The sequence below is a fragment of the Dendrobates tinctorius genome, unplaced genomic scaffold (genome assembly GCF_039654945.1).
Source record: "Dendrobates tinctorius isolate UK_male_01 unplaced genomic scaffold, ASM3965494v1 ptg000025l, whole genome shotgun sequence".
NCBI lineage: Eukaryota > Metazoa > Chordata > Amphibia > Anura > Dendrobatidae > Dendrobates > Dendrobates tinctorius.
This window is the reverse complement of record NW_027361693.1, coordinates 22,425,815-22,442,418: the sequence shown is the minus strand read 5'-3', so window position 1 is coordinate 22,442,418 and position 16,604 is coordinate 22,425,815. Positions and strand designations below refer to the sequence as shown.

At 42.8% G+C, this 16,604-nt stretch overlaps 1 protein-coding gene across 3 annotated transcripts in view; it reads left to right on the top strand.

Moving 5' to 3' along the window:
* The window catches only part of LOC141084632 (cadherin-9-like), a 453,456-nt gene that overhangs the window by 343,844 nt on the left and 93,008 nt on the right, over window positions 1-16,604 (top strand). For all 3 annotated transcript variants that reach the window (XM_073569460.1, XM_073569459.1, XM_073569458.1), the window contains one exon: window positions 1,102-1,355. In XM_073569460.1, the coding sequence (XP_073425561.1) occupies window positions 1,102-1,355 (254 nt within the window). The remainder of the gene's footprint in view (window positions 1-1,101; window positions 1,356-16,604) is intronic.

Below are 16,604 nucleotides of genomic sequence, written 5' to 3'. Positions count from 1 at the left end.
AGGGATGGGGGCATTGCTCTAGAATCACAGCGTTGAGAAACATGTGATGGTGTCTCCGCAGTGTTGGATGTTGATCTCCATGAGTTCATTCATCCTCATTTTTCACAGTCTTTTACTAGGCATTGCTCCTACTAGCCAGTTTCCTACTCCACACTGATGAGGGGCAATACCCCGAAACAGCTGTCTGTGGATGGATACCATGTTTTGGCATAGGTGGTTTCCTTCATTGGAGACTGCCCTTCCCGTGGTTGTTCCTTCCCGGGGAAAGACCTGGCTAGTCATTGCTTGTGTTGAGAAACACGTGATGGTGTCTCCGCGGCTTGTGTTTTGCATGTTTTTGCATATTTCCCATAAGGGATGGGGGGCATTGCTCTAGAATCACAGCGTTGAGAAACATGCGATGGTGTCTCCGCAGTGCTGGATGTTGATCTCCATGAGTTCATTCATCCTCATTTTTCTTAGAAAGATAAGCATTTATTTTTTAGCACTATCTCAAATTATAAACATTCTGTGATTTTACAATTAGTAACGTTAAATAAGCTGTATTTGTTACAAAATGTCTTACATTTTCCAATTTTAACCACCTTAACTTTTTTTTGTTTTATGATGAAATTTAATTTTGAGATAGAAGTTAAGCAAAATATTATCCTACTGTTTCATGTCTCTGGTTAAGAAACTGGGTCACTTGTACCTTTATTTAGAAATTTTATACTATAAAACGATGACTGCTCAGCAAATAATTTAAGGGCTGGAGCTACCTCCTAACAAAATTTTTAATTAATTAACCTCTTTTATTTTCAAATGCATTTTTTCACTTTGAAAAAGTTTTATTATGGATCCATAATATGAGACTTTTATTCAGTATCGCATTTTGCTCTATTTATCACAACTACAGAGCAAGAAAGTGTTTCAGAATATATGCGTGTCTAAAATGATGCACACAGAAAGCATAAGATATAGTGTAATAAATGACTTTGGGCTAATTGACCTTAAAGTGATATATTGATTTGATCTTTTATAATTATTTGGGGACATGTTAAATGGTAAATCAGAATGTATTATTGATGTTTTTGACTTATGTTCATTTTAATATCTCCATAGCCTTTGGATTTTGAAAGTCAGCGACTACATACATTTCAAGTTGAAGCTGCTAATACATATGAAGATCCAAGATTTACTTACCTTACCTCATTTAAAGATACAGCAATTGTGAAAGTACTATTGAAAGATATTGATGAGGCGCCTATTTTTAGTAAACCTTTTTATGTGTTTGAAGTGAATGAAGACACCAAAGAAGGTAGCATAATTGGTCATGTAATTGCTCAGGATCCTGACTCTGTAAAGAGTTCTGTAAAGTAAGTTTACTTCTTATTGTTTTTAGTTTACGTGTGTTGTAGCAGTGTGTTCTAAAGGGGGTTTTACACTAAGCGATATCGCTAGCAATATCGCTAAAACGTCACTGGTTTTGTGACGTTATAGCGATATTGCTAGCGATATCGCTATGTGTGATACTTACCAGCGACCGGCTCCCCCGCTGTCCATCGCTGATCGCGCGAGAATGTCCAGATCCATTTCTCGTCGGGCGCTTCCTGCTGAGACTTCCTGCTGTGACGTCCAGCGATGCGTGGAGGCGGGCGGGAGGACGTCAGGATCGCTGTGTGTGAATGGTAAGTATCTTGTGCTGCGTCGCTGCTGCATCGCTGTGAGATCTTTCTGTATGAAAGCTCACTAGCGATCATTTAGCGATGCACCAGCGATCCTGACCGGGTCGGATCGCTGGTTGGATCGCTGGTGCATCGCTAAATGTAAAAGGGCCTTATCTCAAAGTCAGATAGCAGGATCACCAGTGAGGCCAAACGGAGAGACTCAGTCCTCTCTGTTACGAGCATCGAAGAAATAATTGCACATTTTGTGAGCATAAACAATTCTGTTTATTAACCATGTGGGCAAGATTTCTATACCATTTACAGACTAATGTGGTTCCCATTGGAAATTTTCATCAGCAGCCCTCTTCTCACAAACATGATATGAGATTTTGCTGATATTATGTATTTTCCTAATTGACTAACCATGACACAAGGTTTCTCAAAACATTGCATATGAAATATGAAAATATCAGACCAAATATTAATCCTTCAGAAAAATATTAAACAAAATACACTGCTCAAAAAAATAAATGGAACACTTAAACAACAGAATATAACTCCAAGTATATCAAACTTCTGTGAAATCAAACTGTCCACTTAGGAAGCAATACTGATTGACAATCAATTTCACATGCTGTTGTGCAAATGGAATAGACAACAGATGGGAATTATTGGCAATTATCAAGACACCCTCAATAAAGGAGTGGTTCTGCAGGTGGGGACCATAGACCACATCTCAGTGCCAATGCTTTCTGGCTGATGTTTTGGTCACTTTTGAATGTTGGTAGTGCTTTCACACTCGTGGTAGTGTGAGACAGACTCTACAACCCACACAAGTGGCTCAGGTAGTGCAGGTAATCCAGTATGGCACATCAATGTGGGCTGTGGCAAGAATGTTTGCTGTGTCTGTCAGCATAGTGTCCAGAGGCTGGAGGTGCTACCAGGAGACAGGCCAGTATACCAGGAGATGTGGAGAGGGCCGTAGGAGGGCAACAAGCCAGCAGCAGGACCACTACCTCTGCCTTTGTGCAAGGAGGAACAGGAGGAGCACTGCCAGAGCCCTGCAAAATGACCTCCAGCAGGCCACAAATGTGCATGTGTCTGCACTTACGGTTAGAAACCGACTCCATGAGGATGGTCTCAGTGCCCAACATTCACAGATTGGGGTTGTGCTCGCAGCCCAACACCGTGCAGGACGCTTAGCATTTGCCACAGAACACCAGGATTGGAAAATTTGCCACTGGCACCCTGTGCCCTTCACCGATGAAAGCAGGTTCACACTGAGCACATGTGACAGACGTGACAGAGTCTGGAGACGGTGTGGAGAGCGATCTGCCTACAACATCCTTCAGCATGACCGGTTTGGCAGTGGGTTAGTAATGGTGTGTGGTGGCATTTCTTTGGAGGGACGCACAGTTTTGGGCTGTGAGTACAACCCCCAGCTGTGGACGTCAGGCACTCAGACCATCCTCGTGGAGTCGGTTTCTAACTGTGTCTTGTCCGATGGGTGTCATGGTCCCGTACGGCGCCTCCCATCTTCTAGCGATGACGTCCTCCATCTTACTTCTAATGCGGCTCCTGCACAGGCGTACTTTCTCTGCCTTGTTGAGGGCAGAGTAAAATACTGCAGTGCGCAGGCACCGGACCTCTCTGACCTTTCCCAGCGCCTGCACACTGCAGTACTTTACTCTGCCCTCAACAGGGCAGAGAAAGTATGCCTGCCCAGGAGCCACGGCAGAAGAAGGGGGACTTCATCTCTAGAAGATGGGACCAGAACGCGATACCCAACGCCCTCGCCACCCAGTGAGTATAATCTAACTTGTTTTTCTTTTCTTGGTGTGCAATAGCCCTGCTATTCTTAGCAAGATAATTAGTAGAAAGGTCATTCTGCCGGTGGAGTGACCTTTTTGCAATCACTGGCTTGGATCCAGATGAGCTTTCCCTCAAGTTTCACTATGGTGGATGTGATCATTTGAACTTGGAACAGGCAATCAAACTGTGGATTTGGGCTAAATTTCACGTGTTTGCGTATGACAATGCAATCACCTGGATTCAGCTGTTATACATCTGCACTTGCATTAGGATCTGGAATGGATGAAAACACATGTTAATACACCACAATGTTAGGCATCGGGTTCCTGCCTCTGCACAGGAGGAAGCCCAAACCTTGCCTTCTGGGGTCTCCCATTCCTCTTTGGCCACAGAGGAGCCTGCTCAGTAGAGTCGTCGGTCACAGCATCTTGCCCAGACTAATGCTAGGTGTCTGGTTGCTCCTCCAAGCTCAGCTATAGTACCATGCATGAGTCAGCGGCAAGCAGATGCTCCTGGGACTAAGTCCTGCTTTTCTCCTACTGAGCATGCCTGTGGGACGACCTCTCATTGGAGGTCGGAGGTCACATGTTCAGGTCATGTTGCTGCTCCGATTGGAACACCAGGAAGGTCCCGGAAGGCTGCAACTATAAAAGGTTTGCATGGCCACACGGCCATGCACTAATATAGAGACTTACTCTTATTTCTAAAGAGGTGTCTATGATGATGGATGTTTGAGACAGGTTAATGACTCATTAAGACTCCCTCCCTTGGTTGTGTATGAGTTAGAGTTCCAAAGTAGAATCAGCACCGAGTACTGGCACTGCTTAGCACTGCAGTTCACTCAGTTTCTATCATCCATTAGCGCCTGAGGGTTCCAGTCAGCACCAGGCACCACAATACCGCTTGTACCGCAGTGTCTATCAGAGCGGCGCCATGCGCAGATAGTGCGCTTTCCAGCATAAAGTTTAGGCTGGTTAGTGGCGACCGCCAGTGCAGACGCTGTACCCATTCAGAGTGGTAAGCAACAGTTTCTCGCACCCTATGAAGCTTAACAGGGCACTGCTTCTACACCTGCAAGGGCGGACTCTGTGAAGTAACAGAGTTCGTTCCTGCACACACCGGGTCAGTGGTTAACCCGCCAGTGTTCAGCTATTCCTTATCCTATTCCATCCGTTATTGTCTTGCAACATCTCTGCACAGTGGACCCCGGATTCCGAACGCACCCAGCCACTATGTATTTATAATTAGTTGCATTCCGCCAGTCCGTAACACACATTAAGTCTTTCTTGCAAGGCCTAGACATAGGCTGTCATAGCACCATGTTGCATTTGTAACATCTGCGGGAAACACAGAACCATCGTTAGGGCAGTACCAAAAATGACTTCAAAAGAGGACAAGCCTGTCTTTCTATTTGGAATGTGTTTAACTGTATAAAGTGCACTGGACAAGCACTCTGCACAGTTCTTTCCTTTGTCCTCTATGGCCTTTCAAATTTTTAATTTGAGTGTCCCATTTAATCTCTTCACTACCGCTGCTGCTGCTCTTTCATACGGGGGGCTACACTTCTCTCATACCCCAAGATCAGACAATAGAGCTGGTGGAGGCGTTGGTCTGCTCCTATCACCAAAATGTACCTTTCAGGTTATCCCTCAAATACCCTCACTTGTCTTCCCTTCTTTTGAGGTCCATGCCGTCAGACTCTACACCCCCTTCTCCATGCGAGTGGCGGTGGTGTATCGTCCTCCCAGCCCCTCCCATCAGTTCCTGGATCATTTTGCCACTTGGCTTCCACATTTTCTCTCCTGTGACATCCCTACCCTCATCATGGGAGATTTCAACATCCCCATTGCTCTTCCCCTCTCCCCATCTGCTACTCACCTTTTATCTCTAACCTCCTCATTTGGCCTTTCGCAGCTTACTAATTCTCCAACGCATGAAGACAGAAACTCCCTCGACTTGGTCTTCTCTCGGCTTTGTGCAGTGGATGATTTTGCAAACTCCCCTCTCCCGCTCTCTGACCACAATCTTCTTTCATTCTCTATAAAGAACTGCCAGGCTGCTCAGGTCACCCCCACTGTCCAGACTTATAGAAAAATACAGGCCATTAACACCCAGAAACTTCTGAAGAACTTGCAGTGTTCATTGGCCCCTATCTCCTCCCTCTCATGTCCTGATTCTGCATTGAAGCATTACAATGGAACACTTCAAAGTGCCCTGGATGAATTTGCACCCCCTATAAATAGAACACCACAACGCAGACGGCGACAACCCTGGCACACGGTGCAAACACGTTTCCTGCAGCGGTGCTCCAGGTGCGCCGAACGTCTGTGGAGAAAATCCAATCTACACGAAGATTTCATCCATTTTAAGTTTATGCTTAGAACATACAACACTGCCCTTCACCTCTCCAAACAAACCTATTTCAACACCCTCATCATCTCACTGTCCAATAACCCGAAACGTCTCTTTGACACTTTTCATTCTCTACTCAATCCAAGAGTACAGGCCCCAACCACGGAGCTCCGAGCTGACGATCTGGCCAATTACTTCAAAGAAAAAATTGACCAGATCCGACAGGAAATGATCTCCAAATCCCCTTATACCATGCACTGTCCTCCCTCCCCCACTGCATCTAACTCACTCTCTGATTTTGAACCAGTCACAGAAGAAGAAGTAAGCAGGCTCCTTGCATCTTCTCGTCCAACTACTTGCACCAGTGACCCATTTCCGTCACATCTCCTCCAGTCCCTTTCCCCTGCTGTCACCCCTCACCTAACTAAAATATTTAACCTCTCTCTCTCTTCTGGTATTTTTCCCTCCTCATTTAAGCATGCCATCATACATCCACTACTTAAAAAACCATCCCTCGACCAAAACTGTGCCGCTAACTATAGACCTGTCTCTAATCTTCCCTTCATCTCTAAACTCCTGGAACGCCTGGTCCACTCCCGTCTTATCCGCTATCTCTCAGAAAACTCTGTTCTCGACCCTCTCCAATCCAGTTTCTCTTTACACTCCACTGAAACTGCCCTCACTAAAGTCTCTAATGATCTGCTAACAGCTAAATCAAATGGTCATTACTCCATGCTAATTCTCTTGGATCTCTCTGCAGCATTCAACACTGTGGATCATCAGCTCCTCCTCACTATGCTCCATTCCATTGGCCTCAAGGACACCGTTCTCTCCTGGTTCTCCTCCTATCTCTCCGACCGCTCCTTTACTGTTTCTTTTGCCGGTTCCTCCTCCTCTCACCTTCCCCTTACTGTTGGGGTTCCTCAAGGATCGGTTCTAGGCCCCCTCCTCTTCTCCTTGTACACTGCCCCTATTGGTCAAACAATCAGTAGATTTGGTTTCCAGTACCATCTCTATGCTGATGACACCCAATTATACGCTTCTTCTCCTGACATCACGCCAGCCTTTCTAGAAAACACTGGCGATTGTCTAAACGCTGTGTCTAATATCATGTCCTCACTATATCTGAAACTGAACCTGTCAAAGACTGAACTCCTTGTGTTTCCTCCCGCTACTAATGTACCTACACCCGACATTGCCATTTCCGTCTGTGGTTCCACTATTACTCCCCAGCAACATGCCCGCTGTCTTGGGGTCATACTTGATTCCGAGCTTTCCTTTGCCCCCCACATTCGATCACTGGCTCGCTCTTGTCATCTGCACCTCAAAAACATTTCTAGAATTCGACCTTTTCTTACTTTTGACTCTGCAAAAACTCTTACTGTTTCTCTTATTCATTCTCGTCTCGACTATTGTAACTCTCTTCTAATCGGTCTCCCTCTTACAAAACTCTCCCCTCTCCAATCTGTCTTGAATGCTGCAGCCAGGATCATATTCCTCACCAATCGTTACACCGATGCCTCTACCTTGTGCCAGTCATTACACTGGCTACCCATCCACTCCAGAATTCAGTATAAACTTATTACTCTCACCCACAAAGCCCTCCATGGCTCAGCACCACCCTACATCTCCTCCCTTGTTTCAGTATACCACCCTACCCGCGCCCTCCGTTCTGCTGATGACCTGAGGTTAGTATCCTCAATAGTCAGAACCTCCCACTCCCGTCTCCAAGACTTTACACGTGCCGCGCCAATTCTTTGGAATGCACTTCCCAGGTCAATACGATTAGTCCCCAATCCCCACAATTTTAAGCGTGTCCTGAAAACGCATTTATTCAGACTGGCCTATCGCCTCAACACATTAACCTAACCTATCCCTGTGTGGCAGAGCCAAAAGTTTTACCATAACCAGGTTCCCAGCATCATGTTCCCACATGCTTTATGCATCCATTAGCCCTCTGTGTCTGTACTGTTACACACTTAACATTATGGCTGGTCCATACAATCAGGGCAACTGTTACCACCCACCTTTCGTGTCTACCTCTTTCCTCATAGACTGTAAGCTTGCGAGCAGGGCCCTCACTCCTCTTGGTATTTGTTATAATCTACTGTATGTGATTATTGTTATGCTGTAATGTCTATTGTCTGTACAAATCCCCTCTGAAATGTAAAGTGCTGCGGAATATATATAAAAATAAAATTTATTATTATTATTATTATTCACTTTTCCACTGCTTTGTGTATGATTATTGGTATGGAATGCTTGCTCTATTCATAGGGAATGCAAAATTTCCTTAATTATTTCTCCAGTGCTGTGTGTATCCTTATCAGTTTCTATAGTTTCTGGTACACTGTTTCTGCAGATTAGTTCTCTCCTTAGTTTCTTTAGCGCTCTTTTCCAGATTGGCTTCTGGCCAACCAGAAAAGAGTTCTTAACATACCAGGACATATTCATACATTCCCACTTTGAGTAGTTGCATGTAGTCAATCTGCAGTCTCTGAAATGAGCAGTGTGACTTGGATGTTGCTTTCTTAGGGACTTTTATTATTTCACCTCTGTAGTCTTATTGAAAGATGAGACAGGGCTGCAGGTGTTTCCTGGCTGTGTAACTGAAAGCAGGCGCAATCCAGAAGGCATTTACCATGGTATACATGTGATCTTTTGAGGTGTGAGTGGGGTCAAGTGTTACTGGCGACATCAACGGGGACAGGGAACTCAGTAAACATACAGTCCCTTGCGAAAGTATTCGGCCCCCTGGAACTTTTCAACCTTTTCCCACATACCATGCTTCAAACATAAAGATACCAAATGTAAATTTTTGGTGAAGAATCAACAACAAATGGGACATAATTGTGAAGTTGAATGAAATTTATTGGTTATTTTACATTTTTGGGGAAATTCAAAAACTGAAAAGTGGGGCGTGAAATATTATCCGGCCCCTTTACTTTCAGTGCTGCAAACTCACTCCAGAAGTTCATTGTGGATCTCTGAATGATCCAATGTTGTCCTAAATGACTAATGATGATAAATATAATCCACCTGTGTGTAATCAAGTCTCCATATAAATGCACCTGCTCTGTGATAGTCTCAGAGTTCTCTTTGATGCACAGAGAGCATCACGAAGACCAAGGAACACAACAGGCAGGTCCGTGATACTGTTGTGGAGAATTTTAAAGCCGGATTTGGATACAAAATGATTTCATTTTAAACATCCCAAGGAGCACTGTGCAAGCAATCATATTGAAATGGAAGGAATATCATACCACTGCAAATCTACCAAGACCCGGCCGTCCATCTAAACTTTAATCTCAAACAAGGAGAAGACTGATCAGAGATGCAGCCAAGAGGCCCATGATCCCTCTGGATGAACTGCAGAGATCTACAGTTGAGTTGGGACAGTCTGTCCATAGGACAACAATCAGTCGTACACTGCACAAATCCAGACTTTATGGAAGAGTGGCAAAAAGAAAGCCATTTCTCAAAGATATCCATAAAAAGTGTCATTTAAAGTTTGCAACAAGCCACCTGGGAGATACACCAAACGTGGAAGAAGGTGCTCTGGTCAGATTAAACAAAAATCGAACATATGGTCTGGAAACAAAAATCGACATATGGTCTGGGCAACAGAGAAAAAGTTCCTCCATGTACTGCACTAGCACAACCTGTTCAGAATTCCTGCCATTGCTGCAGAATTATTGATAGATGTGTTCATTCCTCCTTTTGGGAAGATCATCCATCAGTACTGTTTCCCTTCAAGTATGAAGGGAAAAAGATACTGATAGTCAGGATGTAGGGTGACAGAGAAAAATGCATTTGCCAAATCAGTTACTGTAAAACATCTGGAGATTGCTGGAATTTGTGAAAGCAAAGTGTGTGGGTTTGAAACAATTGAGGTCACACTTTCTGTTACTATATTAAGCTCTCAAATCATGAACCATTCTGTATCAGGAGAACCTTTGGGCCACTTTTTCTTGTCGTGAGGTGAAAATGACATGGCATTACACAGCCTATGATCTATACAAACTAAAGATCTTTAAGGTAATAAATATCAACATAATAAAATACACAGGACAAGTTGACTTTTAAATGGAAGGTTTTGGCCACGGTCTTTATTAAATTTAAATATATAACTCAATAACTTATAAACCATAACGCAGTTTAGCCAAAGCTCAAGCCCTGTTTACCATTTACCATCATGCTGTCCACTCAGCTCCCTGAATAACTTACCCACAGGCCCGTGATGAAATAAATGTAAGGGATGGAGGGCGGGGCAGCACTTTAGGCATAGCAATGATGAGGAATGACAACTTCCCTCAACGCTGCCCCCTCTTTATCCCTTCAGCCCATAGTTTCTTTACATTAGCCTGTCCTATCAGTGCACATCACTGGGGATTGAACAGGCCCACCACCAATGTCTGTACTCAAAATATAAATATATATAAAAATACTGGGAAAAAAGGCAGGAAAACTGTATCCCACCGAAAGCATGCTGACTTTTAAATGGAAGGTTTTGGCCACGGCCTTTATTAAATTTAAATATTTAACTCAATAACTTATAAACCATACCACAGCTCAGCCAAAAATCAAGCCCCGTTTACCATTTGCCATTTGCCATCATGCTATCCATTCAGTTCCCTGAATGACTTACCCAATGGCGACTCTTGCCTAAAAAACATTAGGCAAAAGTGGCCCCACCCCACCAAGGGCCAATTCAACCATTGTCTGCAGGTTAAGATTAAAAACATCATTACCTATTTCAGATAGGTTAACCAAGTAACTCCAAAAGGCTTGGCATGCCAATCATACCAAGTAGTGATGAACAAACGTGTTCGCCACTACTCGTTAGTCACCCAAGTATCAAAGTACTCGGTGTACTCGGCGAGCACCAAGCATTTCTGAGATTACTCGGCGGGAACATGTGTCTTCACCCAGCTTTTTTTTTGCGGACTTTAGAGACCCAATCATGCTGCAGGGATTGTCTGCCAGGCAATGAAATGCCGCATGCATCTTTGTTGTGGTCGTGCAGTGATTGGCTGGCAACACAGCATCATCAGGGGTATAAGAGACCAGACGCCGCCCTGCTCGGTGCATTCAGCTCCAGATTGAGATAGTGTAGTGACAGCTGCTGCCGATATAAGGTCAGAATTGGGGATTTATTAGTTAATGTGGAGTCTACTGTCCTAAACTACTCAAATCCAGCTAAATCAACAGTCCTTCTGAGGACTAATTCTGGAGTATATAGATTCCAGTGTTAGGTAGGTAGGGTAGTGTACGTCGCTCTATACACATCAGTGCAAGGCCTGCAGGCTCTGTATCTGTGTATATAGATCATTGCATACATCAAGAAGGTCCATTCCCTTCTTGTGTTCTGGTGCTGCTTCCTGTAGGATATGTTGGCCGTATATAGCTAGCCCCAGGTGTAATTGGAATACAGGCCACATATTTTTTGGTGTGGTATCTCTGTGCCAGCTCATATCTGTGCTTGCTCAAAGTTTGGCCTGTTTACAGCAGTTCTCTTTTTTTGTCCTGGCTGTCACTGTACTTATATACAGCAGTATTTAGCAACAACATTAAAAAAATTACAGGCAACACATTTTTCGGTGTGGTATCTCCGTGGCGGCTCATATCTGTGTGTGCTCAAAGTTTGGCCAGTTTAAGGCATTTTGCTTTTATACTCTGGCTGAAACTGTACTTAAATACAGCAGTATTTAGCCCCCCCAAAAAAAATACAGCCCACACATTTGTTATAGTAGTATCTCTGCGGCAGCTCATATCTGTGTGTACTCAAAGATTGGCCAGTTTCCAGCAGTTTTCTTTTTTTTTTCCTGGGTGAAACTGTACTTATATACAGCACTATTTAGCAAAAAAAGAAACAAAAAAACACATTTGTCATAGTAGTATCTCCGTGCTAGTTCATGTCTGCACGTGTTCAAAGTTTGGCCAGTTTATGGTGGGGTTTTTTTTTGTCCTGGCAGTCACTGTACTTAAATACAGCAGTATTTAGAAAAAAAAAATACAGGCCACACATTTGTCGTAGTGGTGTCTCCGTGCCAGCTCATATCTGTGTGTGCTCAAAGTTTTGCCAGTTTCTGGTGGTTTTCTTTTTTTTGTCCTCAGTGAAACTATACTTATATACAGCATTATTTAGCCCAAACAAAAAAAACAAAAAAATTTGTCGTAGTGGTATCTACGTGCCAGCTCATATCTGTGCATGCTCTAAGTTTGGCCAGTTTATGGCAGTTTTCTTTTTTTGTCCTGGGTGTCACAGTACTTATATACAGCACTATGATGCATTATTTAAAAAAAACACATTTTACAGTGGGGTCTATCTGTGACACGCATAATACACGTGATAAAAATTTGTGGATTGTAGGCCGGTACACCAGTGTTTTCCTGTCTGGTACTCAAGTTATATACAGCACTATGTTGCACTACTTTAAAAAAAGGCCACATTTTACAGTGGGGTCTATCTGTGACATGCCTCATATATTCGTGTGCCAAAAATTGAGGCATTTTAGGCCTAACTTCCCTTTTTTGGGCAGTTTATCACTCTCGTTATATCCAGCAGTCTTTTTTATCCCCCCAAAAAATAAAAAAAAATGTACAGTGGGGTATGTCGGTAAAAAGATTTCTGTTTCAAGTTATGGCAGCTTCATGACTGTTAAATGCTCCAACTACGACCACCATCATCATCTTCAGCCTAGAGGCAGTCACTGCGCAGATAGAAAGTCTGAGTAGCAGAGGGTGAACACTTAGGCGGTGTTGTACTCTGTATTGTACTCTGTCTCTGTATTACGAAGGATAAATCTTCTTGATTAAATCATGCCTGGAAGAGCCATAGCAAGATAGCATTGAAGATCACGGGGGCAGGACTTGCAACTACTGAAGCCTGGTGTTCCTGGGTTAGGATTCTGACAAGCCCTCATCTACTATAACTGAACTGGTTGGACGATGAAGTTTAAAAGGAGCACATGCATTTTCTATAACTGAAGCTAGAGATTTCGACATTTCGGCTGCATTTCCAGAGATGTCAATTTGAGAGCGTGGTGGTCATAGATGTGACTTCTACACCACCACACGAGCTGGCGCCTATCCACCTCCCGAGGTGCCACACCCACCACCTTCTGTCTCTTTCCCATTCTCCCGCAGAATGAAAGTCGGCAAGGACAAGGTCTTCTCCCCTCTGTAACAGTCTGTCATTGTAATTTTTAATTGTGTAAACGATATCTATTACTATGTATGTAACCCCTTGTTATGTACAGCACTATGGAACTACTGGCGCTATATAAATAACTAAATAATAATAATAATAATACTATATGGGTGTTTCCACTAGACAATCTATCAAACATGTTATTGAAGGTTTTTTTTCTGACAACTCTGTTCAGCTGTGCACAAACTATGTCAACTTGGTAGCTATACCCCAGTGGGTGTTGGCGCAGTGTCATGCTGACTATGGTCTCCAGAAGTTATGTGGGTCCCTCATCTCACCTCTACTTCAGCAGCATGATGAATTAATAGGAAAAGCATGTGGTATTGGTGTAGCCATTGTTTTCTTGACAAAGAAACTCAATAACGTCAATGAGGTGGTTAGCCGCGCATGCAATGGAGAAATAGTAAATATGACAATTGACAAGTAGTTTCACATTTGAGGTAAAACACACTTCAACAAGTTGCTTTCACTCTTACAACATTATATTCCAAAGCCTTGAAGAAAAAGATGAATATATTGTGATTAGAGTTGAGCGATACCATCCGATACTTCAAAGTATCGTATCGGATGGTATCGGCCGATCTTTAAAAAAAGTATCGGTATCGCCGATTCCGATACCGGAAGTCCCATTCAAGTCTATGGGACTTCCGGTATCGGAATAAGAAAAACCCTTTCCTGCCCTTGTACAGCCTCTCTGGGGTCTGTACGGGCCTTTCGGGGGGCTGTGCCGGCCTGCCAGGGGGTCTGTGCAGGCTCCGGTGGTCTGTGCCGGCCTGCCGGTGGTCTGTGCAGGCTCCGGGGGGCTGTGCCGGCCTGCTGGGGGGCTGTGCCGGCCTGCCGGGGGGCTGTGCCGGCCTGCCAGGGGGTCTGTGCAGGCTCCGGTGGTCTGTGCCGGCCTGCCGGTGGTCTGTGCAGGCTCCGGGGGGCTGTGCCGGCCTGCCGGGGGGCTGTGCCGGCCTGCCGGGGGGCTGTGCCGGCCTGCCGGTGGTCTGTGCAGGCTCCGGGGGTCTGTGCAGGCATCGTCCGATGGGACTACAAGTCCCATCGGGCGATGCCTGCTACCATGACAGTGATTGACACATTAGCCAATGATGGGACAGTAGTAGTCCCATCATCCGGTTAATGTGTTAAATGTAAAAAAAAAAAAAAAAAAAAAAAAAAATTACATGCTACATTCATACTACATACTACATACATGCTACATTCATACTACATGCAACATACATACTACATATATACTACATGCATGCTACATACATACTACATATATACTACATGCATGCTACATACATACTACATATATACTACATGCATGCTACATACATACTACATGCTACATGCATGCTACATACATACTACATACATGCTACATATATACTACATACATACTACATATATACTACATGCATGCTACATATATACTACATGCATGCTACATACATACTACATATATACTACATGCATGCTACATACATACTACATGCTACATGCATGCTACATACATACTACATACATGCTACATATATACTACATACATACTACATATATACTACATGCATGCTACATATATACTACATGCATGCTACATACATACTACATATATACTACATGCATGCTACATACATACTACATGCTACATGCATGCTACATACATACTACATACATGCTACATATATACTACATACATACTACATATATACTACATACATACCACATACATACTACATGCATGCTACATATATACTACATGCATGCTACATACATACTACATATATACTACATGCATGCTACATACATACTACATGCTACATGCATGCTACATACATACTACATACATGCTACATATATACTACATACATACTACATATATACTACATGCATGCTACATATATACTACATACATACTACATATATACTACATGCATGCTACATATATACTACATACATACTACATATATACTACATACATGCTACATACATACTACATATATACTACATGCATGCTACATATATACTACATGCTACATACATACCACATACATACTACATACATGCTACATATATACTACATGCATGCTACATACATACTACATATATACTACATGCATGCTACATACATACTACATGCTACATGCATGCTACATACATACTACATACATACTACATGCTACATACATACCACATATATACTACATACATACAATACATTCATACAATACATACATAGACATACAGTACATATAACATAGAGTAACATACTTACCAATACTTGTCACATTGTTCCCCGAAGCCATTGTCGTCTACGGAATAAATATTAACATAACAAACCACAAAAATACTCACCCACGATCCGAAGCAGTCCACGAGTGTGTCCCACGACGATCTTGGGTAGAGAACTGCAGCATCAGCTGATGCTGCCGTTCTCTACGGGCTGCAGGAATCCAATGACGGAAGGTAGGTATCCTTCCGCACTGTATTCCTCCGCCACTTAAAAAAAAAAAGTCCCTAGTCTCACTTTATGCCATTGCTGTGTGGGAAATTCCCACGCAGCAATGGCATAAAGTGAGACTAGGGACTTTTTTTTTTTAAGTGGCGGAGGAATACAGTGCGGAAGGATACCTACCTTCCGTCATTGGATTCCTGCAGCCCGTAGAGAACGGCAGCATCATCTGATGCTGCAGTTCTCTACCCAAGATCGTCGTGGGACACACTCGTGGACTGCTTCGGATCGTGGGTGAGTATTTTTGTGGTTTGTTATGTTAATATTTATTCCGGAAAGACAATGGCTTCGGGGAACAATGTGACAAGTATTGGTAAGTATGTTACTCTATGTTATATGTACTGTATGTCTATGTATGTATTGTATGAATGTATTGTATGTATGTAGTATATATGTGGTATGTATGTAGCATGTAGTATGTATGTAGTATGTATGTAGCATGCATGTAGCATGTAGTATGTATGTAGCATGCATGTAGTATATATGTAGTATGTATGTAGCATGCATGTAGTATATATGTAGCATGTATGTAGTATGTATGTGGTATGTATGTAGCATGTAGTATATATGTAGCATGCATGTAGTATATATGTAGTATGTATGTAGTATGTATGTAGCATGTATGTAGTATATATGTAGTATGTATGTAGTATATATGTAGCATGCATGTGGTATATATGTAGCATGCATGTAGTATATATGTAGCATGCATGTAGTATATATGTAGTATGTATGTAGTATATATGTAGCATGTATGTAGTATGTATGTAGCATGCATGTAGCATGTAGTATGTATGTAGCATGCATGTAGTATATATGTAGTATGTATGTAGCATGCATGTAGTATATATGTAGCATGCATGTGGTATGTATGTAGCATGTAGTATATATGTAGCATGCATGTAGTATGTATGTAGTATGTATGTAGTATGTATGTAGCATGCAGTATGTATGTAGTATGTATGTAGTATATATGTAGTATGTATGTAGCATGCATGTAGTATGTATGTAGCATGCATGTAGTATGTATGTAGCATGCATGTAGTATGTATGTAGCATGTATGTAGTATGTATGTAGTAT